Genomic DNA, 25,168 nt, shown 5'->3' with positions numbered 1-25,168 from the left:
AATTTTTCTAGCGCAGGTATATCCCATGACTTGGCAACACTATTTCTAGATATACCAAGGTGTGTATTTCCCAGAAGATAAATCCCAACTGATTTAACTAAATCTGACAGCAATAAACTGTCCAATGCTTTCACAATATTTCACATAAATATTTCCTGGGGGAATACAAAGGGATTGGTGGTGTTATGAATTCTTGTTTGGTTGAAAGCCATAATTCTAATCAAATAGATAAATTTTGCTAAATTGGAGAATTTCCCAAGAGGAACAAGCATAAATATCAAATTACTGAACAACTTCTCCTCACCCTCAGATTTCATCATTACGGTTGTCCCTCCAGCTTTGGTCTTGCAGGCTTGTGGTGTATTCCTGAGTGAGCTACTCCCACCAAAACTAATGAAGCAGTTTAAGGGTTAGGAAGATAGAGGGTACCAAAGTCAGATCTGAAGGAAAGAAGACTTACCATAAGCTTCTTCATCTGTTAGCACATCAGTGAATATATCTGAAATCCATGCAGAATACAAATTGTTTGCCATCCTGACTCAAGGAAGATATATTAAAAAAAAAAGGAATAACGTAATAAAACAGAGTTTGGTCTCTTCTCCCAAGTAACAAGCAATAGGACAAGAGGTAACAGCCTAAAGCTGCGCCAGGGGAGGTTTAGATTGGATTTAGGAACAATTTCTTCACCAAAAGAGTGCTCAGGCATTGAAACAGGCTGCCTAGGGAAGTGGTGGCATCACCGTCCCCATGTAGATGAGGCCCTCAGTGACATGGTTTAGGGTAGACTTTGCAGTCCTGGGGTGATGGTTGCACTTGATGACCCTGAAAGTCTTTTCCAACCTAGCTGATTCTATGCTTCTATGATGAAAAAACAAAGTAGTGCTAGTCACTTGAGGAATGGCTGTCAGTCTTTCTCCTGTTTCTCTGAAGCAAGCAGGGATTTGAGAGACCTGGTATTTCTAACCTTTCCCTCTAGCAGCCCGCACTACCAAACTTAGGTGTGCCTGATTTCATGGCTGTGAGTAGCTGATAATAAATTCTTTTCACCTTCCTTATAAACTCTATCCAAGCAGGAGTAAAAAATCAAACAGGAAAGCCAAGTCACACTTTTCAGCTGTCAAATTAAGAGAGAGAAGCACCCCTGTTGTCACACCTCCTGCTCTCAGGAAAGGAAAAAACAGGTTATTTTAGAACAGGCTCTTTTAGATCTTAATACTGAATAGAATTCTCTCCAAATGACTCATCACTTCAGCAAAGAGATCAACACATAAGGCTCAAGCATTCGCTAGCAGACAACGGTAACATACACAGTTCAATTGCTGAGATTTTAACTGAGTAAGGAGTTATTTTTGGGAAAAAGCCCCCAGCAATTGAAAAAAAAAAACCCAACCCAAAAAACCCAAACCCTCAGTTATACAGATTTAAAGGAAACTAGCTCCTTGGCCAAATCATAAGCCTACAGATGAAAGCACAATCTTTAAGTACACAGCTTCCTATTAGCAGTAGACATCAGTTTGCAGTGTCCTCTGTGACACTAGAGCCAGACAAGACAAACAGTACAACTTCTCCAGAAGTTCATGTGGGATTCTACCAGGAAGGTCTCAGAAAGAGAGAGGCTCCATTTCAGATAAAAACTAAGTCCTTTTTATACCACAGACATTGGAGGAAGTAGGACATTGAGAGCTGCTAGAACATGCTGTTAATTTCTGCTTTTCATCCGTAACAGACAATAGATGATGCTGTTTTCTGTTCCTTCAGGGCAGGTGTTTTTTTCAGACTGTTTCCACCTTCTCAGGTGATAAATTGTCGTTATAGTTCCTTGTTTTGCCCTTATCGGTGGTATCTGTGGATGTCTCTAGGTACCCCGGCTGTTCTTCAAAGAGGCCACCTGCACTTTTCAGGGACGTTTTCTTTATGGTTCACAGGGCTAGTCCCCAGGCTCACAGTTCCAAGGCACCAGCCCTTTCTCTGTCAGTATTTTTGAGCAGACAATATCTTTTGCTCAGTAATTTCCCGTTCTAACCAGGCCACCTTTGTGGCTGCTCACATCACTGCCTAAATCAGTTATTTTTAATATCCAGTAACATGTTAAGTGTATAAGATTTGGCTCCCAGATCAACAGCATATTCGGTAGGGAAATGGTTAGAAGATTAAAAACTCAGATTAAAACCTCCAAGTCAGACAGATGAAATCAAGAGAAGGACGTACAAACATCTGATATACAAGGCTAGACACAAATCTTTTCTTTCAGAAGTGCCATAACTCCAACAAAATGACTCTGAAATGTTCTGACCAATTCCACCACTAAGCACTGTGCAGTTGCTACAATTTTTCACCCTGCAAAAATGAAGCATATGTAGCATGTCCAAGAACTCAGCAATGCCTGTGCTTTATTTGATACTTTAAAGCTAAACATATGTATAAATTACTGCAAAATCAAGACCAGATGTGCAAATGGGAGCAACCAGGAGAGGGAATCATTCACGTTGCACCCAGGTCTGGGTGGTCACTGTCAGTTTAGTTGCATCGCCATCTATGTTTAATCTTATATTTTCCTGTTTCCAGATGCTGATCCCTTCCTCAAAAAACTGAAGAATCACAGTGGGTTTTCAAAATGAAGAGTTGCTCCTGTATCACCTCCAACTCCCTAGAGAAATAAAAAGCCACCCTAGACCAACAGCCCAGAACACTGTCAAAGAAACAGCAGCCATCAGATCACATCTCCTCTGAGGAGAAGAGCATTTCTATAAATGAGAGAGCCTTTGCATACTACTCCTTTCAAGCAACTGCTCTGTCTCCCAGAGTCGTTTTGGTACCTGAAATCATGTTCAGGTTCTCATTACCTCCGGCAGGGAGGTAATAGCACTTGTGGCCCAGCTGTTTAAAGTCCCCAAGACTCAGGGTTGGGCTAAATTCTGTTTTTTTTCAGTCCTGCATACCACTCACTACCCAACATCAACATATATTCCCAGCAAGGGTTTTTGTTAGGGTAAACCATACGCACATCATGTCTAGCAAACCGCAGAGTGCCAGAAAGAGGACAGACACAGTATGAAACCTTGTGCCAATTGTGATTTTTTTTAGCAGCATGGAATAAAGAGAAATACGAGACCTCGAGTCCAATTCTGTGAGGTCTCCCCTGTGCAGGGTATTTGCTTGAGATCTGAGAAACCAGTGTCTGAGCCTCAGTTTTGTAAGAACTTTTTTTGTATGATTCTGGCTAAGACACTTTCCTGTGTCTCAGGTCCTCTGCTGTTCCTAGCTACACTGGGGAAAGAAATCCCATCCCACTTTCCTTGGATGTCATGTCACGTACCCGAGCGGCTGAGGTTGTGTATCTAGGCAGGCTGGACCAAGCACATTTCAATCACGACAACAGAAGGGTGTTCAGCATCTTGTATTATAACAGACCAGGTGATACACAGACTTGAGTCTCAGGCTGACTAAAGATAATGGTTTATTCTTAAAATAACTGAGTATGTAGTTTCTGGATTGCCAAGTGATATTAAAAAAGAAAAAATAGAGAAAGAAAAAAGTAGAGCTTTCTGTGAGAAGCACTTGCAAAGGTAGATAAAAGGAGGAAAAAGCATGGTATCGAGTCACCGGTTTTGTGGGTGTTCAGTTGACTGCTGGAGGGTTTTGACATATTCAGTGCCAGTGAAACACAAGAATGGCAAAGAAGGAATTGCTCATTCTGTGGTCTAGGGCACTGGTTGGCTGAAAGGGCACTAGAAAGACCTTCTGCAAATGTGTGGAAGTTACATCTGGTATGAGAAGGGAGCAATGAGAACTGCAGAGGAACTCACGCATGTGCTCACTGAGCGCTGCTCATAGAACACCATCACAGCCACATCCTGCTGTAACAAACGGCTTTGCCTAACAAAACGCTCCTGCCTGTAGGGCTGGTGTGTACCATAGTGTCCGAGATGCAGCTGTCCAGCGAGCTGGGAAGGTGGATGCTGCTAACAGTTCCTGCCATCCTTATGAGCCGAGGTCAAGCACTTACCCACACGTATCTGTGTGGTGTCTAGCTGCACTCCTGGGCAACCTGGGCTAGCCCCAGGCTGAGCATGGTTTCCCAACTCAAGCTCCGCACTGTCTGCACATAATGACTGATACACCAGTTTTGTGGGTGCACGGGTTTTATCCATGTTTTTACATTTTTTGGAGTAGCTCAGAGGTGGCCACTGTGGGGCATAATAGGAAATAACTGCGGGCTTTTCTTAGGAAATCATATATCCAAGCTCAAGCCCAGTAGTTGAGGTTGGTAAGCAATTCTAAAAGCTGCCCATCCAAAAAGAAATTCCAGAAAACATTCTGGCTGGGGCTCAGTCATGGTCTTCAACTTCATCCTTAGTGAGTCAAAATCCCTCTTCTCCTCTTGCCTTAATTTGCCATCCAGAGATAATGAAACTGATCTCATTTGTGAAGCATTTGAGAGTGAGAAATGCTATATATTATGCAAAATGAATTGTTAGGTAAAATGGCAGATGCCTTGGAAACCCCAAAAAGAGATGCTGTGTATCAGCAGGTTTCTGCCTATTGCACGGCATAAGAATGTCTGTCTTGGGACTCAGAAGAAATGAGGGCTCAGCTATTTTGTCAATAAATCAAAAACACCTGCACAAGGCAGGCTGGCCTATCAAGGTGGGTATGTATCCCACAACCTTCCTGAATGCCATTTGTCATTCCCAAGCTGTAGGGAAGGTTGCTCCTTCTTCCCTTAATGATCAGTTGACCTCAGGGAGCATATCTATTGCTAAGTATACACACACTTGCTTCTCAAAACACTTAGTAGTAGTCTGAAAAGGCTCAGCCATCCTAATGGCAATGGCGCCAGAGATTATATTTAGCCATATTTAGTAATGTACTTATTATAACCTTAAACCACTGAAGCTATTGATTGAGCTTCAGTTTCATATTGGAAAAAATTTACCCTTGCAAATGGTAGTCCTTTGATAAAGGCAGCACGATTAAATGCACAGACTTCGATGCAGTCACCTTAATAAATAACATTAAAATGTAAATGATGGAAACTGTTTCTATTATACTTGCAGTCTTTTAGCACAAAAGAATATACATTTTATGCTAGTCATAAGCCAAGAAAGACAGAGCCATTCCAGAAGTGAAGACGGTAATACAGAATGAAATCAAAACTCCAGTGGAAGCATATGGTATGCATCTCACCTTGCTCTAATAAGGCTGCTCTGCTAGGAACCAGTTGGGTGAGCTGACCAGAACCACCATAGAGAACACTGTAGCAGCGCTTGGCATTAGCCTTGCTCCATTTCCACTGTTCCACCAGGGAACAGATGCTCCTCAGTTCCCCTGCATTCCTACCTCGTTTTCAAACTATGATAGAGAGAACAGATGACACATGCTATGCCACATCCCACCTCACCACCTGCTTCCCTCTGCCCAATGCTAGCACCTCAGCTGTTCACCTCCATCCTCCCGTCTCTACGCTAAGGGAGAAGCAATGAAGTTGTTTAAGTTTCTCCAGCTAATGCTTTCCCTGTGTCAGTAAGGAAAAGTGCAGAGCAACCCCAAAACACAGCCCTCAACCAAATGCTTAAGCCTTTGTCCTGCAATGGGTTCTGTTCCCCACTCTCAACAACCTCCTAACAGTCTCTCACAGGTAACAACTGCCTGTGTAAGACCCACCAGCTATCCAGGATTTTTGATCAGAGCCCAGATTTTACACCAAAGGCCACTGTAACAAAGCCAGATAGAACCATCCCATTGCCATCTCCTGACTCTTCCCACCCTGCCCTGAAAAGGCGGCTGCCAGAGACATGCATCATGGGGGTTCACCAGCCCTGCACTGACCTCCAGGCTCCTGCCATGCCTGGAAGGACAATGTCAGTCTTATTCCTGCATTAGGATGAGGCTGAAGGAAGGCACTTGCACTTCTGGGCACTTACACAGAGTTCAAGTACCTACTGCACAACACAATAGCTATTGGATGAATCACAATGCTGGACTCAGGCAGTTACCCACCCAGACCTGCTTATGGTGTCCAAATCAGTTATTCAAATTTAGTCCTAAATTCCTTAGCTAGGTGTGAGAATGTGAGTTTCCCACTTGCAATGTACCGTTCAGCTTAAATGAATGCTTCTGTGGTTTAAACCCAACATGACTGTGTAGCTCCTAAGCAGGATTGCATTTTGGAGGCAAGTTGGCACAAACATCTATAGGTTCTTCAGACAAAACTTAAAAACTAAGAAGTTTATTGGATTGAACAGATCAAATAAATAACAAAACTGGGGGCTCATTTAGTTGCTTATATTCATTTATACTCATTTCAGCTATGGATATGCATTTTAAAATAAACAGTATTGTAGGTGACAATGGGTGACATGGCATTCTGGCTTATTTCTACCCATCAGCAAACTCTAGGAGATTGAGAAGAAAAAAACCCCAAAACCCTTCCAAGGTTACTTTTCAGTGGCAAGAGCTGCTCATGAGCCTAGTGGTTGCAAGGGTAAGAACACATAAGGTTCTTTACATGCTAAAACAGAGATGTGTTCTATCTAAACAGTAGGATCATACACATTTTTATATCTGCAAGGTTACTCAAAAACCAGTATGAAACAGTTCTTAAAGTACTACAACTTGAAGCAATGCAGGACAGACACAATCTGCAGGCCTAGCATCCAGAATGGGCATCACAGGGTTCTGATGGACAACAGGTAGAGCACAGATTACCAGAAATAACATGATTGTTGCATTAAAAATATGTGAAAAGTTATTACATTACAGGAAATACTAAAAATACAGTAAACTTTGCAGTCTGTAGTAAGAATGGTTTTAGTGTTGTACAAGTTATTACTGAAACTCAAACTGTTCTAGCTTCTTAATCTACAGTGGCAACATATATACACACGAGGATTTGCACTTTGAGCTGTAGTGGTCACTGAGACAGGTTAACATTCAATGAAGATAAAAAAAATCAGCTATCACAAGAACAAATGTGTAAAATTCCCTGAAAAACTGCACAGAAGTCAGCAGTGGCTGCTAATGCCAAATAAAGCAAGAGAGAGGAAACCTGTTTGCCCTGCAGCATGGCACTGACTGCCAGCTGAGAGTCTACGTTGGACTTGCTCTCACAAGAATCTCAAGTCTGTATGTCTGCCTGTCCATCATGGGGGTTAGTTCTAAGTCCAGACAGAATTGTTCTAGCCCATTCCTGCCAAGGACTTCTGCTCTAGAAAATGTCTCCCTTTTCACAGCAGTAATACACCACAAACTCAGCATCTTGTATGGAAGTACATTAAAATAGTTTACAGAGGATAAAAACACACCCCAAAGTCATGAAGGTTTAATTTCCCTCCTTTCCCCCTCAATATGAAAGCTACTCTGCTTTTGTCCCCCTCCCATCTCCCTCCTCCCATACCTCAAATAAGGAGATGCAATCAAGGAGAAATTTATTTTGAACCAATTCTGCAAAACAGTTCAACAATGCCATACTTTATAAAAATACTTAGATACATAATTAAACTTATTACTATTTATATAAAAAGTGTGAATGTGAATTTTAAACTCTGTTAGGGTAAGAACCACATCAAGGTCTTCAGGTGAAACAAATAAATTTTCATAAACATACAAACTCATTTGGAGCAGTTTTATAATACACAACCATTTACAATGAACACGTTCATTAAGTTAGTGTTTTATTCCTTTGCTATACAAGTGTTATTACAATGAACTGTTCCATTCATTAATTAAAAATCCAAACAATGCCAGTGTCATTTTTGGCATTTTTTGTTATAACTGTATTAATACATAAACTCATATGATTGTGTTATTAACTTTAAAATATTTAGAAAAATTAAAATTCCATCGTATTTTTTGGGTTGATTTTTTGTGTATTTTTTTGTTTTTCTTACATAAAGCCCTTTGAAAATTTGATAACCACAGATGTACAGGTGATGAGTGATGACGAGGGAAAATGACAAACGATGGCACTGTTCTCACAAAGATCTGTTTGGTAGTTGGGATTCCACGTAGTGTAAACCCATGAAGAATGTGAAGTTTAGTACCAGAACTATATTACCAGCTTTCCTGAAATTCATTTGTAGGATAGCTTTACAATGATAATATGAATTCAAACCTGGTAGCTAAGAGTTTAGTGTTTCAAAATTAAAGTACTTAAGCTTGATCAGAAATTCAAGAACCTCATGCAAATCGCTGAGTAAAAGACATGATGTTATTGCTTGATATGTCAGTAGCCAAGGAAAATAAATCTAGATGTAGTGTCAGCTGGGCTGAATACCAGCAAATTTCAATGTCAGTATATTCGGACAATATTAAATACATTTTATCCCTTTAGTTTTTAAACTTTCACATTTTCTTTTGTTTCTTTTTATTTAAATAATTCTGTAGGAAGGGCAGAAGTGGGAAGAGCAACTGCGTGTGTGTCTTAATAGTCAAGAAAAGCAAAAGTGCAATCAAATCCCTGAACTTGTGACAGCTAGCCTTTATGGCACCCACCCTTGTTAACACACATAAGCCACATAAAACAGTACCAAACCTGTCTGAAAAAGCACCTTAAAGTGGCTGTTTACCAGCTTCAATCTTGCTTTCCTGGTGAGCTTTGTTCAGGTAGTCTTCCCATACAAAAGCTCGTGGTTGGACTGGAGCTTAAAAATGAAAGGCTTTTCCCCCCTGATTGTATTACATAGCTTCAAATATCATCATACTTTATCAACACAATTTTATAAAGTATTACCTCATTTTCTAGTTACCGTCATTATTTTTAATCAGCTATGCAGAAAGAATAAAAGAAAAATCTCTCGTGCTACTTTCCAGTTATATTAATACAAGTATTAACACAGTGCATTATGCTCTCTAATTTCACTATTGAGGTCTACCATTTAGATCAATTTTGTCATTCACTGTTCCAATTTCTCTTTTAACCTGCCTACCCTAATTAAGTCCATGCAAGAGGAAGATTAAAAATCAAGACTATGTATGAAATACAGTGGTACCATCTTATCCTGGGGGGTGGGGGGCACATATGTGTAATTTGAGCACAGGAAGTTTTACAGAACTGGAATAGAATTGCTTGGTCCCACAAAGTTCTTCCGCTTTAAAAATGTCTTACCCCAAGATGACCCATTCCAGACAATTCCCTCTTTAGTAGGATGATTATCAAATGTCAGCAACATAAAGGATTTGAAACACTGGTTTTTCTGCTATTGTTCACAACACACTCATTTTTCTACCCCGTGTTTTCAGTAAGCTTCCTTTGGACCCTGAAAATAAGTTGGGAAAGAGGAAAAAATAAAAACATGTCATTGGTAAATTAGATTATAACATTTTAAAAGTGGTTTTGTGCAACTGCATTATGAAATTCCAGTTTGCCATTAAGAGCATGCAAAGTAGCAAAGATTTTCTTTCCTTTGATTCCTTATAGATGTCAGGAATTCTTTGCAAGTCTTTTACATTTGGCAGATTTGTGCATGTTATGTAGACTGTTGGCTTATAAATTGTCTCCAGGCTGATACTGTGGTTCTGTAGCAGTAAAGTAGTCCTCCAAGAAAGACTGTATATATTCAAATGTTGGTCTCTCATCAGGGTCCTTCTTCCAACACAGTTTCATTAACTCATGGAGAGACTCTGGGCAGCCTTGCGGGCAGGGCATCCTATATCCACGTTCCACTTGTTCAAGAACTTCTCGATTGACCATCCCTAAAAGAAAAGCATTTTAGCTCTGAATGACATCATGCAAAGAACAGTTTCCCAAAGTAATGCAATGCACATGAATCTACCAGAACAGAATCTTTAATGAACACGCCTTATAGCAAATTAATTTTTCACATTTGGCATTAAATACATTTCTGAAAATTATTTTATCACACTGGTAATGCTTCAATACCTGGTCCTTTGTCCATTGTATGTTATCTCATTCATTTACTTTCCCACTGCCTTGGGCAGTCCTTTCAAAAAGCAGACTCAAACACAACCTTCTGCCTGCCTCAGGTCCCATCCAAGGACTACTTAATTTGAAATCAGGCCCAGAAAAAGTCATTATATGTACCTATCAGGACTGCCCTACAAATTCCAGTCACAGCAAAATATTTGACAAGATATGTTACATATGTTTAGTTCAAAAACCGGTCTAGCAGGTTCACTCCACTGATGCTCACTGTAGCCTAGGAAAATATCAAAAGCAGAAATTTCAGGGAAAGACAGACAGGAAAACATAAGGATACTTAATGACCTGAAATGAATTATCAGTCACATTTACAAATGTTACTATCTTAAAACACTTAAAAAATATGTATAATAGTTACTCTGTAAATAAACCAGGTAGCTTTGTGAACAAAGGAACCAGTGAAGCATGACTAAGTTTTTGTCTCTGCCTGTCAACTGTGGGCTCTGAATGAAGGCAAGAAGTACAAAAGGTAACCTCAGAAGCATAGAATACAACAAAGAGAAGAAAAAGCTATTACATTTTCTTCTTACCTGGATATGGCACTCTCCCTTTTGTTACCAGCTCTGTCAGTAAAATTCCAAATGACCACACATCCGACTTGATTGTAAACCTACCATACAACGCTGCTTCTGGAGCTGTCCATTTAATTGGAAATTTAGCTCCTACAAACATTGGAAAGACAGATACTTAATTTTCCCTTGCTTACACTTAAAAATATTTTGAGAATACTGCACTCAAAAACTTCTTACATTTTGCTTTGTTGACAAAATTCAAGGTGGTTTAGTATTCTAATATTTCAGACTGGAAAGATGTTTCCAACTAGGGCAGCAACTACTGGCTACAATTTATGGAAGCACTTAAGACATCTGGGATTCTTAATTAAGTATGTTTCAAAGTGGGATGACCTTCATAATGAGCAACCTCTCTGGAATCTGAGCTCTCTTCAATCTGTAGCAAGTTTTACCCCCCAAAAATACCTGAAGACATTTTCTGAAAACATAAGCATAATTTTGACCTTTAAAAAGTTTACTAAAATTTCACTTAGGTGAGGGGAGCACCTAACTATAGCTGTAAAAGCAGTTTTATGCATAACCTTTATTCATGCAGCCAGAATACAGACACTTTCTGCTAAAAGTAATAATTCTAAGTAATCTGAAGGTAACTGGTCTTATTTATTCAGTAAATAAATAGGTCTTACCTTGTCTTGCAGTATACTCATTGTCCTCTATTAACCTTGCTAAACCAAAGTCTGCTATTTTACACACAAGATTGTCTCCTACGAGAATGTTAGCTGCCCGGAGATCCCTGTGGATGTAGTTCATTCTTTCAATGTAAGCCATGCCATCAGCAATCTTAAAAATAAAGTTTTATTAAAGATTACTTTTCATGACTATATCCATTTCTCCTAAGCATTAAGCTGCAACCCTTTATTTTAGCTCCATTCTCATTGTAAAAGTATAGGATTTATAGCACAGCAAGAGCTTGTGACAGCACTGATTAGACTGCGGGTGGCTATACAGTATCTGCTAATTGGGAACTATACTGTTTCTTTCTGACAAATTCCAAACCTACAACAGAAGATGTTAGACAGAACGGCATGCAATAGCCAGAGCACTCAGTATTTACATTTAGTTGATATCTGATATAATTTTAAATCTCTCCTCTAAGGACAAAATAAAGTTTTCTTGGCTTATACAATGTACCTGAGCAGCCATGTCGACCAGCTGTGGGAGTTTTAAGTATTTCCCTTCTCCTTCTTTAAGGAAGTCTAGCAAGCTGCCTGTAAAAGAGAACATATTTTGGGAGAAAAAAGAAAAAAAAAATTGATGTCATCTGAAAACATGAATGAGATTTCTTTTTTTCACAGACATATGATTTACATATTCATCTCTCAAAGACTGTATTTGAAAATCAGTCATTTACCAGAATACATGACTCAACGACTCCTGGTAGTTGCCTCTGTCCTGGTAACTAGTCAGTGCAAGTTTTATCCAAGTACTTTGAAATCCATTCCAATAATTCAGATAACTAAATACTAATAAAACAGACTGCTGCTTGATGACTATATGGCAATATGTGAGGATTGTTCCCAGTAGTCTTGGTATCAGTTCTTTTCCTAGCTGAATTTCTTTCCACAGTGAAATTTATAATTAAAGAACAAATAAACCTCCTATCTGTGATTTATTTCATTTCCTGACAGTTCCAATTATATACTAGGGGAATTATTCTTAAATTGTTGCTTTTATTTTATTGCTTTTTCTTTCTTACAATGGAAAACAAAAGTGTATTCCATTCTTTATGATATATTATCTTTTCCCATTTATATAATGCAATCATGTCAGAACATTATAACATAAGCAGTACTTGAAATCAGTTCCAAGTACCTGCGCTTCTTTCGAGACAGTAAAACTTTGTCTCTGATGTAACAGCTTTCTCTACAGGTGCTATTCTGCTATAAGGGTATAGGAACATGATCTCTTTCATAAGAAACTGATGAAGAGTGGTTAACTAATTAGTCTCATCTCAGTCATAATTACAATGACAAAAGTTACAAGTGTGATGCTGGGGAAAAAACCCAGTGATCTGCATACCGTGCAGTGGATTCATAGCTGTAGCTGTGAACTGGATAACTCGGATGTGGTTACAGTCACTTGCTGTATTTTTGCAATGAAAGTTTAAAGCATGGCAAGCCAGACCCACACTGATGCTGCTGTCTGACATGCGTGTTTGCACTGACTTTTCCCCATCTTGGCTCATGAGCTCAAAGGAACAAAGATTTCAAACTGATCTCTAGTAACCTGTTTATACAGAAAAAAATTTTGGGTGCTGTGCAGTTTTCACCTCCTTTCCTCGTAAAAGCAGAAATAAAGACAAAAAATATACTTGTTTTACTAGCTTTCAAGTATGAACCACCAAAGAACCAAAGAGGTTTTGTTCTTTGGTAAAATGTGAAAAGTTTTTCAAATTAAAACAGAGGTTTCCAATGACATTTTGAATCCATAATTTAGACGAACACTCAACTCTTTCTCCAGTTTTTTGCTTCTGCTTTCGGATGGTAATGTCCTGGTTCTGGCTTCAAACTTTACATTTTCTTAGACGGAAATCTATAAAGCTTTTAATTATTTTTTTTTCCAATTGTCCTGCCAAACCTGATTTCTGGACAATGAAAACTGATTTTACATTGCAGCTCTTAAGAGCTGACAGACAGACTGTCTAGTGTTATTCAGGAATACCACTACCACAGAAGGAACTTCTTGGAATTTCTATTCCTTTCTACCTTTTCAAAAGTATACAACACCTAAAAAACCCCATGCAAACAGGACACCCCCCTTTGGCAGAATACTGAACAAAAGTAGCCACTCTCTTTGGACTTTAATATTGCTTCTATTTCTTACCAGGATAGCAGAACTTCTCTGTGAGGTGAACAGAAGTCTACATTTTTTAAGAACTGGAATACTTGACTTGAAAATCTGCTGCTTCTTAACACGAATATGTTTATTTCTACATTCAGTCTAAATCTCTGCATCTGTTTTAGCAGTGAGGGGAGAGGGAAACAATACAGAGCAAGGAAAGAAGAATGAAAGACTAAACCCAAGGAAATAAATGAGGTAGTCTGGGAAAAAACCCTCAACCTTCTTAAGATTTACTATTACATGGCTGGAAAAAGGAAAATTAAAACCAACAACAAACAAACAAAAAACCCAAACCCTACTGATTCTGTCATGGTGAGCATGACCCGTCTACAGGCAGGCATATTCTCACGATATTCCTGGCTATACCATCCAATTTAAATGTAACAGTGCACACTAAAATTGAGGACAGAAAAAAGCCCAATCTTGGAAGATTAGCAAGGGTGACACAGATGTGCAAAAAAATCATGCCTCCACCCATGATCTAAATCAGATCTGCTTCAAGTAGGTCAAGCGTTGCTCATTTTAATTTAATCAAAATTACCACTTATACTCCAGTCAGTGTAAACCTAACATTAATTAAACATTTAATTTGCATCTGGCATCTTAAATAATATTTTAAATGTAGTATCTTCAAACTATTCTGTCACACACCTTTTGTCATGAATTCAGTGACGATGTAGATTGGTTCCTCAGAAACAACTGCATACAGTGGAACAAGCTTGTCATGTCGTAATTTCTTCATGATCTGAGCCTCTTGCAGGAAAGCTTCTGGCATCATTGTACCAGGTTTTAGTGTCTTGATTGCTACTTTTGTGGTTCCATTCCATGTTCCTAGAGAAACAAATCAGATTCTAGCTTCCACTGTAATACCAAAGAGATTTTCTGCTGAAACATGTTTGCTTTTTGCTTTTATTTTCTTAGCTAACACAGTAATTAGAACTATTTAATTACAATAACAGAATTATAATAGTAACAGAATAAACTAGAACCATACTGAAAATTAATCTTTACCTTTACATCTCTGATCACAAGCATCTGCCCCCTCCTCAATTCTTTATCAGATTATCTTCTCAGATCCTGATACTGATTTACTTAAAATACTACTATGACATTTGCATGAACAACTGAAATGTGTCGTTAAGCTCTTACCCATCCATACTTCACCAAAACATCCTTGGCCCAGCTTAACTTCCAGCCTCAAAGATTCTCTAGGGATTTCCCAGGCATCTTTTGCTAGTCCCTGTGTTTGTGGTTTCACAGTGGGACACACAGTTGTTAGCTTATGACACAGCCCATCGGCATGTTCTGGAAAACAGAAAACAGAAGCTTCATTGTTAAACAGGGATAAGACAGTGACAAAACTAACATCCTAATGCTGATAAACAGAATTAGTCCATTTACTATTTGTCAAAATCAAGAGAAATATTACAGTTGTGAATTCTAAAAATAAGCTATGTACACAGTTTTTCTTTCTTTCAATAGGCACAAGGTAGCATTAGGGCACTAGAACTTGGGCTTACCTCTGTAGTGTTTCACAAGCTTCTGCAGAGATTCAAATTGTGCTCTGGTTGTGATATAGTATCCACCGTTGTCAAGTTTTCTGATTTTGTAGTGTTTCACATTATCACCTCTGACCTCATCCCAGTCACGTATAGAAAGGGAGTAAGCACCTAGGAAACAAGTCATATTCGGTTCTTCACCAAAAATTTAAAGATCTATTTAACATATCATAGAATCACAGAATGGTTTGGGTTGGAAGGGACCTTAAAGATCATCCAGTTCCAACCCCCCTGCCACAGGCAGGGACACCTTCCACTAGACCAGGTTGCTCAAAGCCCCATCCATCCTAGCCTATTACAATACTTCATTAACATAAATTAAACCCCATAAAAAATAATACCCATAAAAAACCCCTAACTGTCATTATAAACATACGTGTCTGCACATGCACACGTATAATGTGACAGACATAAAAATCATCATTATGTCCACCTTGGTGGTAGTGGAAACTGGAGAGAGCAGACACATACATAAACAGACTTACCTTTAGTGGTTTCACTCTCTCTTACTAAGAAAATACCACGCTGGTTCCCAGGATTTAAAAGTAGCCTTTCTGCATCCTTCCTGCCCATCTTACCAAAATACCACCTAAAAATGTTAAAGGAAATGTGTTAAGTAAAAGCCTCCTATGCTTTGGTAATCATATAAATACAAGATTTAGAAATCTCAAGCATTGACTGGACTACTAACATCCCAAAGCAGTTATAGATCAACAAAGGTAATGACAGCCAAAGAATGAAAAGATTAAGATGACCTATCGCTATATGACTTTCATTTACATTGTTTGCAAAATACATGTAAAGAGGCCTCTATCCATGAATACTATGATTTTCTGATGGTTTAACAATGGACCTCAAGAGTACTTAACATTGAAAGTAACACTCCGTTGGTTAAGTTCATAGGTCAAGCTGAAGTTCGGTAGCACACTCAAAACACTGCAGCTGCTGAAACCACCTTCTATGTGTTAGAAAACAGTATGTAGTACAAAGTGGGTGTGGGGGGAAAATGTAAGTTAGGAGAAGGTCTGTGAGAAGAATGGCCTGTGTAACCACTTGGGAATTTGAAACTTACTTTTTATTGTATTTGCAGTTTGACTGCTTATGTAGATGTGCAAAGTTAGAACTGGAGAAAGTCTGGATGTAACCTATAGTCTTACTGACACAAACTTGAACCCTGCTTAATTACCTCACATCCTCCCCAGACTACTACAATTTACAAACGGTATTGTAAAGTGCTATTTTATTTCATTACCTGTAAAATAGTAGTAGGGTTTAATTGCGGTTTTTTATGAGTATTAAACATTTCTATTACGGTATCATTCAAAAGGCACGTGGATAATATGGATCTTGTCACAAGCAGTTTGTGATATAAAACACCTTCAGGATTAGAAGAAATCCTAGCAGTCTGGGGCTGTGTATTGCTTTTGCTCTTGTAACTGCAACCCCAAAACAAAACCTGCAAACCCTATCGAGGCCTAGGGCTAACAAATGAACTCTAAACCAAATGAGCTCTATTCCAAATGCAGTAGTCATGCTTTGCCAGTCTTTAAGAGCCATACTTGCTTTACAGAAACTTTGCGTTCTTAGTTTGCAAAGGGCTATCATTTCAATTTTACCACCACACACCTGTAATGGCAATATGCTTTTATTGTATAATTTAAAACGAAACAAAAACCCAACAAACCTCAACTTCTCTTCAAAAAAATCTGAAGTCAGCAAATTTAAAAGCAGGTGAAATTCAAGGGCATAAAAATAACAGAACATCTTTGATACCATCACTTATTAATAGCAAAGAGCCAGGTGAGAGCAGCAGCAACATGCTAGTCTCAGCTTGAGATTCAGGAAGAAACTTTGAAATCAGGCACTCTTCCCAGAAGTGCAGTAGCAAGCATAGAATTGTGCAGCTCACGTCAGGGAACTACTCATTGGCAGTACCATGCCTGTATACTGAAGCAAGAGGTGCAGAGTTTTATATTTCTATTACAACAAATACCATTAATCCCTTGGAACAAGTATAACCTGAAACTGTACTCCAAGTCACAACTCTCACAGGAACTCTATGCAATTCTGTAAGTGCTCTGGGATTTTTGTAAATAAATGCAGGAAGTAGTGGTACCAAAAGCAAGAAAATTTTCCCAATTCACAGTAGTCCACAGAGTGCCTAACACCTTTGTCACCATGAAGGTATTACAGATTAGCAGTAACAGTCCACCCAAATGACTAGTTTTAGAATATAAGATTAGGTGCTACCAAGGATATAGCTGAACTTGAATTAGGTCTGGCAGTGTGCGCTTGCAGCCCAGAAAGCCAACTGTATCCTGGGCTGCATCAAAAGGAGCGTGACCAGCAGGTCGAAGGAGGTGATCCTGCCTCTCTACTCTGCTCTCGTGAGACCTCACTTGGAGTATTGTGTGCAGTTCTGGTGTCCTCAACATAAAAAGGACATGGAACTGCTGGAACAAGTCCAGAGGAGGGCCACGAGGATGATCAGGGGACTGAAGCATCTCCCGTATGAAGACAGGCTGAGGAAGTTGGGGCTGTTCAGCCTGGAGAAGAGAAGGCTGCGTGGAGACCTCATAGCAGCCTTCCGGTATCTGAAGTGGGCCTACAAGGATGCTGAGGAGGGACTCTTCATCAGGGACTGTAGTAAGGGGTCATGGGTTCAAACTTAAACAGAGGAAGCTCAGGTTAGCAATAAGGAAGAAGTTTTTTACTGTGAGGGAGGTGAGGCACTGGAATGGACTGCTCAAAGAAGTGCTAAATGCTCCATCCCTGGCAGTGTTCAAGGCCAGGTTAGACAGAGCCTTGGGCAACATGGTCTTGTGTGAGGCATCCCTCATAATGATGATCTTAAGGTCCTTTCCAACCCTAACCATTCTATGATTCTATACACAAAAATAAGAACAAAAACCTAGAGCTGGTGGTGTGTGAACTCTTTAACCCATTATTTTTGCATTACATGAATTACAATGTATGTTCCCCAATTCTTACCTTCGTTATTGTATTCTCCTTTTTCCTTTAGCCTATATATAGCAACAGGCATAAAACATTTGCATGAGTGTATCTCACACTTACTACTAATTACACCTTTGACATCATCCAAGTAGCATTGCTATCCTTTAGTTAGTAGTATTACCCTACCTTACCCTTGCATGTTACATATACTGAATTAAGGGAATAGTGTCACCACAGGGCACAAAGCACAGAATGGGTAAGAAGAGACTGAAAGGATGTGATGTCTTACTCTTCTGCTTGAATGGAGTCTGCAGGAGCTACATAATTGCTTGGGATGTAGCCTGTTTTTCCCGTAGCAATGGATCTTGCTTCCCACCAGTCTCCTTCTCTGCAATGAAATATCAGTTATCTCTTCCACATATAAATAATGCATCATTCCCTAGCACCTATAACATCCTCAACATATGAGAAGCAAGTTAAATTTAGGTAACGTGTTATTTTAATTATGAATGTACCTAAAGTAAGTTTGTGCTGCACCTAAATACATTTTTCTTTTCATTGTAAGCAACACGAGTGCCTCTTAGTGGAGTTCTTAATTTTAAGGATTTGGATTTTGGTTTCGTTGCTTTTTTGCTTGTTTGGGTTATTTTTTTTGTTTCTAATATAAAAGGAATTTATCAATATACGCAAAATGTAAATCTACAACAAAACGGCTTATGGCAGACGTGTAAACAAACTTCCCAGTTCTCTAGTCATCATCTGCCCCTCCCACATCATTCTGTCTGTATGCTGACAGTGAGCCATAAAGGAAGCAGGAGATCAGCTAATAAAATTAAGAGACCTGGACAAAGTGCTGCATGTATGAATTAGAACTATTACTGCAGCCCAAAGCTGAGTGTAAAGAAATCTCCAAGATGAACAAACTATTTCATTTCCAGGAGACTTCCAGAAACCAGGCTGTAGTACTGTAACACTGCTGGAATCAAACCAGAACAGCAAACTACTCATAAACTATCTGAGCGTGGATTTACTGCAGAGGCCAGCTAGACCCACTTCCATGGTGAGATATCCCTGCCTACAGGCTGCACACTCGCCTCCAGTGAATGTGCTTGCTTCCCCAGAAGATACAGAAAACTGTCAGAGAGAATCTGCAAGGTGCAGAGCTGGGATGAGACAGTATGTGTCTCCGTATCTGCTGCCTGAAGTGGGTAGCTGTGTCGTGCTGGAGCAGGAAGCGGAAGGATGCCACCCAACCCACTGAAGAGGAGAGGCTTGGGGCCTCCTCAGTCACTACAGTTCTACACCTACATCCAAACCCTGACTTCAGCCTGAAGGTTATAGTCTTACCAGTATCGATATTTCAACCCCATGCTTGTTAGAGTATCATGTGCATCCAAGAAAAAAATAAATAAAAATCAATCTGCTCTTCACTGAAATAGGATACACAGATTTCAAGAAGAGGCGAGGATCTACTTATACCCAACAACCATCAAATGAAGTCTGTGAATGAGAACACTTACGTGTTATTTATTATCTGGAACCGTTCCCCTTTCTTAAATGAAAGGTCATCTGTAGTTCTGGCTTCATAATCATATAAGGCCACAAATACAGTAACACCACCTTAGGAAAAAGAAAAACAACTTGCGTGATATAGCAATAATGTTGCAACATTTGATTTAAGGACTTGTCTGTCAAACAACTCATCAACTTGGATTGGGAAGCAACTAAACACTGCAGGTTGCATCTCATTTTCAAAGCCGGATCAATAATCAGCTCACTTCTTAAAACAGAAGAAAACCTATAAACAGACACCCTAAAAATAAGCTTTCACGCCACAAAAGGCAGCTAAATACATCACTGGAAGTACATTAATATTTAGAGCAGTTATATACAGAAACCTGCACAGCACATCAGCAGTAAAAAAAGGCAGTTTCTTGGTAAGAAATGCAATTCTAGAAGATCCTACAACACCACAAGGGTGAACCGTAACACACTAATTTTTACAGAAGTAGTTTCCTGTTGAACATAGTTATAACTAACTGATTTATTCCTAACTTTCTGAGGTTAAACACATCAGATCCACTCAAGGAATCAAGCCAGAAATAAAAGTATTCTGTTGGGGACAAAGACATTTCTCTGCTTTAGGACTAATGATTTAATTCCATCAAGTTTCCCCATCTGCAAAGCAGACCCTTGTTGAGGATGATCCAACAGCAGAAAACAAGGATCGAGATGATGTTACAGGACAAGCAGCTCCACTCCACCAACTCCAAGGGATTTGCTTCCCCATCCCACTTCTGGTACAGGGCATGTTGTTGAGCACATCTGTGCTGGATGTGGCTGGGATAAAGTTCATTTTCTTCATAGCAGCTGGAACTATGTTTTGGATTTGTGCTGGAAACGGTCTTGATAATACGGAGATGTTTTTGTTATTGCTGAATGGTGCTTACAGAGTCAAGGCTTTTTCTGCTCCTCACACCACCAAACCAGTGATCAGGCTGGGGGTGCACAAGAAGTTGAGGGGGGGACACAGCCAGGACAGCTGACCCCAACTGGCCACAGGGATATTCCACACCATATGGCATCATGATCGGCATACAGAGCTGGGGGGAGAAGGAAGGGAGGATGTTGGGAGTGATGCTGCTTGCCTTCCCAGTAACCATGACACATGATGGAGCCCTGCTGTCCTGGAGATGGCTGAACACCTGCCTGACCATGGGAAGTGGTGAATGAACTCCTTACCATGTTCGCTTGCATGCGTGGCTTTTGCTCTACCTGTTAAACTGTCTTTATCTCAACCCATGAGTTCCCTCACTTTCACCCTTCTGATTCTCTCCCCCATCCCACACTGTGAGGTGAAAGAGTGAGCAGCTGTGTGGGGCTTAGTTGTCAGCTGGGGTTAAACCACAACAGTGTCCCACAAATGTGTGAGAGATGGATGGTAGGGAAGCTCATACACTTATGATAGGAAAACTTATACTGTAGTTAAAAGGACTAATCTGTGAAAATGGGCTAAAAGAGAAAGAGGGAAAGGAAAACAGGCTATATGAGATGTAAAAGATACAAGTAAAAATAAAGAACTATGTACCATAACTAGGAGAAAGTTAAAATAGAAAACTGCAGACAGGCAATCCAAAAAAGACTTTTTAAGCTCTAAAAATGATATTTCACAGTCTAATGGACATTTAGGAAGCGTAACGCTAATCTAAGCAATAACTTATTTTTAAATGTATAATGTTACATCTCTAACGTGTGCATATATGTACCAGAATATACACGGAACACCAGCAACAGAAACATACTGCATCTGATTTCAGATTGCATCTAATTTTAGATCTTATAATTAACATAACAGTGATCAGAAAGGAAGAATACATAATGAAATGGGTATTGTCTGCATCTAATATTCTTTTGCAATGTACACTTTCTGACATAAGAGCTTCTAATCATTTAAATATGTTAATTTGATTTAGAGTTGTCTTCTGATTACAGTCTCCCAGCAGGTATCAGCCAGAAATGAATTTACAGTTCCTCTAGGAAAAAACAGAACAAAAAATCCCCACAGGTGGTCAGAGTAATTAAGGGGGGATTTTGAAGTGTGATTTATGAACTGAAAATTAATTAGAATATTCCCTAGAAGCTAACAGTTTCTAATCCAAGTTAAAAAAAAAAATCAATACAGTTCTATCATTTTTTGCCTGCATTACTACATCGCTGTGTTATTTTGATGACACAAACTGCTACACAGAGCAAGTAAATTGTGGGGATACATACTATATTTGCACAAACAGAAACCAAGTTTTGTGGAAACAAACCATCTTCACAGAGTTCTTCAGCAGATGAAGAAAATAAATACTCTTATGTCACAATATCACAAACGTTTTTAACTGTACATAAAGAAACTGGGAGACTTCATGAACTTGGAAACAAATTGTACATCTAGAAAGATACTAACGTGGGAACAAGAGAGAGAATAATTCTTCTAGAGTGTGGAGCACTGGCCAAAAGTAATGGATTCTAATATAAACCATGCAATAGGAGAATTATCAGTATTTGTGTACTCTTAATTATTTTTAAAGAAATAATTGGAAAAGCTACCTTACAATCCTTGGGAAGTTTTGATTTCAACACTTCAGCTATCATAAAATCTCTTATTATGCTCACACACAAGTGTTACCTATTTCATAGCAAATAAAGTACTTACAGAGAACAGCAACAGCACAGAGAGTTTTAAACAAACAGATAATGTTCAAACGATTTTTAAGTCTCTTGCAGGTCTTTTCTTTGTGAATCACTAAAAGGTGATTTAGTTCAGCTGTTCAAGCTATTTGTGGTCATAACATTTTCCCTTAAAGGTTACCCTTTCATTAGGTCAGTATTCCCATCCTCTTATCTAGAAGTAATTTTGGAGAGACTTTGCTTTTTTGTTCAGTATGAGGATTACAGAGCGTTAGTGTTTACATACCTTCCTAGATGGCAAGAACAGTGGTCCAGTTTTGTTTGATTTTCAGTAGTATTCTATGAATTCAAAGTATCTGATGACAGAGAATGTGTAATACAGGGGCATGTTGACTAACTCAGATTTATTTTCCTTTTCTTCTCTAGAGGAATAAAAGACAGCCCAACTCTTTTCAGCCTCACTACAGGCCACGATGACAACCATATCATCTTTCTGTCAAACGTCACTGAAGGACTAAGTACTACTGACACTTATGTCCTGTTCAACAAGCCCATCTATTCTCCTCTCTTGCAAATCAAAGGGCCACAGAATGCAATCCAGTGTTTTATGTGTCACAAATACAAAAAGCTTACAGCCAGATGAAGTTTGTCATCTTACTCATTCACAAAACCACCCAATTTTGATCTCAAAATTGGTACTGAATGTAACAAGCGACTGTTGGTGTATTTCTTATTTATCTATTTATTTTTCAAGTGTGTGTGTTTGTGGATAGGCTGGTTTTACAAACTGAGAAGGCTTAATTACATATGCAGTATCATTTTACCTGATTGCAAAATGATGTCTGCTGACAACTGATTTCACACTTATGAGATATTAGACTATCTTTTTCCATGTGAAATCTCTCCTGTTGACTCTGGTCCAAGATGTAACATGCTTAACTACCAGTTGGAATAGGAACAGGCAAGAGAACATCCCTTCTGGTCTCTGCAGCAAGGTTTGTGACACCTGGTGGGGGGCTACTTCCCTGATGTCTATTAATGCCCAGGAGTGCCAGCACACACTGCTGGAGACTTCCATGTGAACAAAGAACCAGATCTAGTAAGAAGACATACACAGAGATTCTTGGGGGAGGTGAAGCCAAATAAATTTTCCTCAGTGGAGATAACGCATAAAAAAAAAAAAATGCTGCCCTTATTTCATTTCTGTGTATGTTCATCCAAAACAGGGATTCAGAGCAGAGTCAAAATTCTGAGACACGATAGATGCTCATTTTAATTATTTGATTTTACTGGATTCCCAAACTGGGAATATGAGGTGATCATTACCTGTCAACTTATATTTAGTTTCCTGAATTACTTATTGTCAAGGTCACAGTAGGTTTTCATGGATCTCAAATTTCTTGTGTTTAAAAGATTTTAAATGCCACTGTAACGAGGCAAACATTTAAGCACTGTAATTGCGCTACCATTAAAGGTCTGTGGGGAAACTAGAAATAGACTAATAAGGAATTATTTGCTGTTTTTTGTGAAGCGATTTAGATTGGATATAAGGAGGAAATTCTTTCCTGTTAGGGTGGTGAGGCACTGGAATGGGTTGCCCAGGGAGGTTGTGAGTGCTCCATCCCTGGCAGTGCTCAAGGCCAGGCTGGATGAAGCCTTGGGTGGGATGGTTTAGTGTGAGGTGTCCCTGCCCATGGCAGGGGGGTTGGAACTGGATGATCTTGAGGTCCTTTCCAACCCTAACTATTCTATGATTCTATGATTCTAAGTGTCTGTGCAAATATTCTAGAATAAATTACTCTTCTCTCTCAAAGAAAAAGTTACAGCTTCCTCTCAAAAATACCTAGCAAAACTACTGAAATTAGCCATGTGCACAAAATGAGTATTTTTGTAATGGAAGTTTTAAGACTCTGCTATAAAGGTAGGTTTATAACATCAAATGTGCATGTTACTTATGAACTCTCTGAAGATACAATATTTTAATCTCAGCTAAGGCCTTTGTGCCTTCTAAATTCTATTTTTACATTTTCAACTTTGGATTTAATATGGCCACCAACAATGAGAATTCTGCTATTTGTTTCATACATATTGTTCATACAGTAAACCACACAGAATGTACTGCATATTCCATTTACCTTTATGAATGAACAGATTCAATGCTGCATTAATATAGGCAATTTACAGCTGATCAAATAAGTCTGAAAATTGGTTAAAATCCTTCAATTTCCTGAATTTGAAGTTTTTTTCACTTTGCGCCTCTTTCCAAAAGTTAATGGCCATTATCCCATGCACATCCCTTCAACAACCTAGCGCTTTTAACATAATTTGGTCAACTATTCCCATTATTACTTTTAATGAGTCTTAAATTTCTCTGTGGTGTGATTGTAATCCCCCTCCAAACCAAAAGCCAGTCACTACCAAATATGGGCTGAATTATTATCTGAGTAATAAAGATATTGAAAATCAGAAATCCCCAAAAGGTAATTTATTTTAAATTTGCAATTTATTTCTGTGTGGCAAGGTATCATATTATTTTTTAATATGACTGTCAAGCTTGAATAATAAATTATAATATCATCATTTTATGTAACACTCACCTGTTAAAGTACTAGGATATGGACTTGGCACAGCTGAAAATGAAGATGATGCTCCTCCAAAGGGTGTCATTCCTGAGGGTCCTCCAAAAGGAGTCATGGAATGACTATTAAAATTAACTGCTGATCCCTTTATTGACGGTGACTGTGTTGCTTGGCTGGAGTCTGACCCGTAATGGCTGACATGGGAAATAACAGGTTCTGGAGTATTATCAGTTCTGTATTTCATGGCTGGACCTTTATCTTCTTTGCTTTTGATGCACCCCATGGTTGCTTCGGTGAGAATGACAGGGAAAAAAAACAAAACCAAATTCATCTCCATGTTGTGTCTTTTGATAATCAACACAGAGGATTCCCAAAAAGTTACCAAAAATGATGATTTATTACTTTTTAAAAAAGCACCAAACAACCCACAGCAATTGCTAACACATGCAGACTATAAACTCCAATGAAAGTGATCTGGAATAAAATCTAAGCCATTACCAGAATAGAGAAGACCTAATTATTTTCCCTTACAGCTTCGCATAC

At 38.9% G+C, this 25,168-nt stretch overlaps 1 protein-coding gene across 1 annotated transcript in view; it reads right to left on the bottom strand.

Annotated features, from left to right (window-relative positions):
- Nucleotides 1-6,213: 6,213 nt before the first annotated feature.
- YES1 (YES proto-oncogene 1, Src family tyrosine kinase) overlaps nt 6,214-25,168 on the bottom strand; it is a 51,329-nt gene continuing 32,374 nt past the window's right edge. Inside the window, exons 2-12 of the mRNA XM_065668086.1 lie at nt 24,644-24,913; nt 19,388-19,487; nt 18,157-18,255; nt 15,398-15,501; nt 14,874-15,023; nt 14,503-14,658; nt 14,005-14,184; nt 11,644-11,720; nt 11,139-11,292; nt 10,471-10,602; nt 6,214-9,693 (exon numbers count right to left, since the gene is read on the bottom strand). Coding sequence (XP_065524158.1) covers nt 9,485-9,693; nt 10,471-10,602; nt 11,139-11,292; nt 11,644-11,720; nt 14,005-14,184; nt 14,503-14,658; nt 14,874-15,023; nt 15,398-15,501; nt 18,157-18,255; nt 19,388-19,487; nt 24,644-24,908 — 1,626 coding nt within the window. The 5' untranslated portion in view covers nt 24,909-24,913 and the 3' untranslated portion in view covers nt 6,214-9,484. The remainder of the gene's footprint in view (nt 9,694-10,470; nt 10,603-11,138; nt 11,293-11,643; nt 11,721-14,004; nt 14,185-14,502; nt 14,659-14,873; nt 15,024-15,397; nt 15,502-18,156; nt 18,256-19,387; nt 19,488-24,643; nt 24,914-25,168) is intronic.

The sequence above is a fragment of the Lathamus discolor genome, chromosome 2 (genome assembly GCF_037157495.1).
Source record: "Lathamus discolor isolate bLatDis1 chromosome 2, bLatDis1.hap1, whole genome shotgun sequence".
Taxonomy (NCBI): Eukaryota; Metazoa; Chordata; class Aves; order Psittaciformes; family Psittacidae; genus Lathamus; species Lathamus discolor.
The sequence above is the reverse complement of the archived record's forward strand: the minus strand, read 5'-3'. Positions and strand labels throughout refer to the sequence as shown.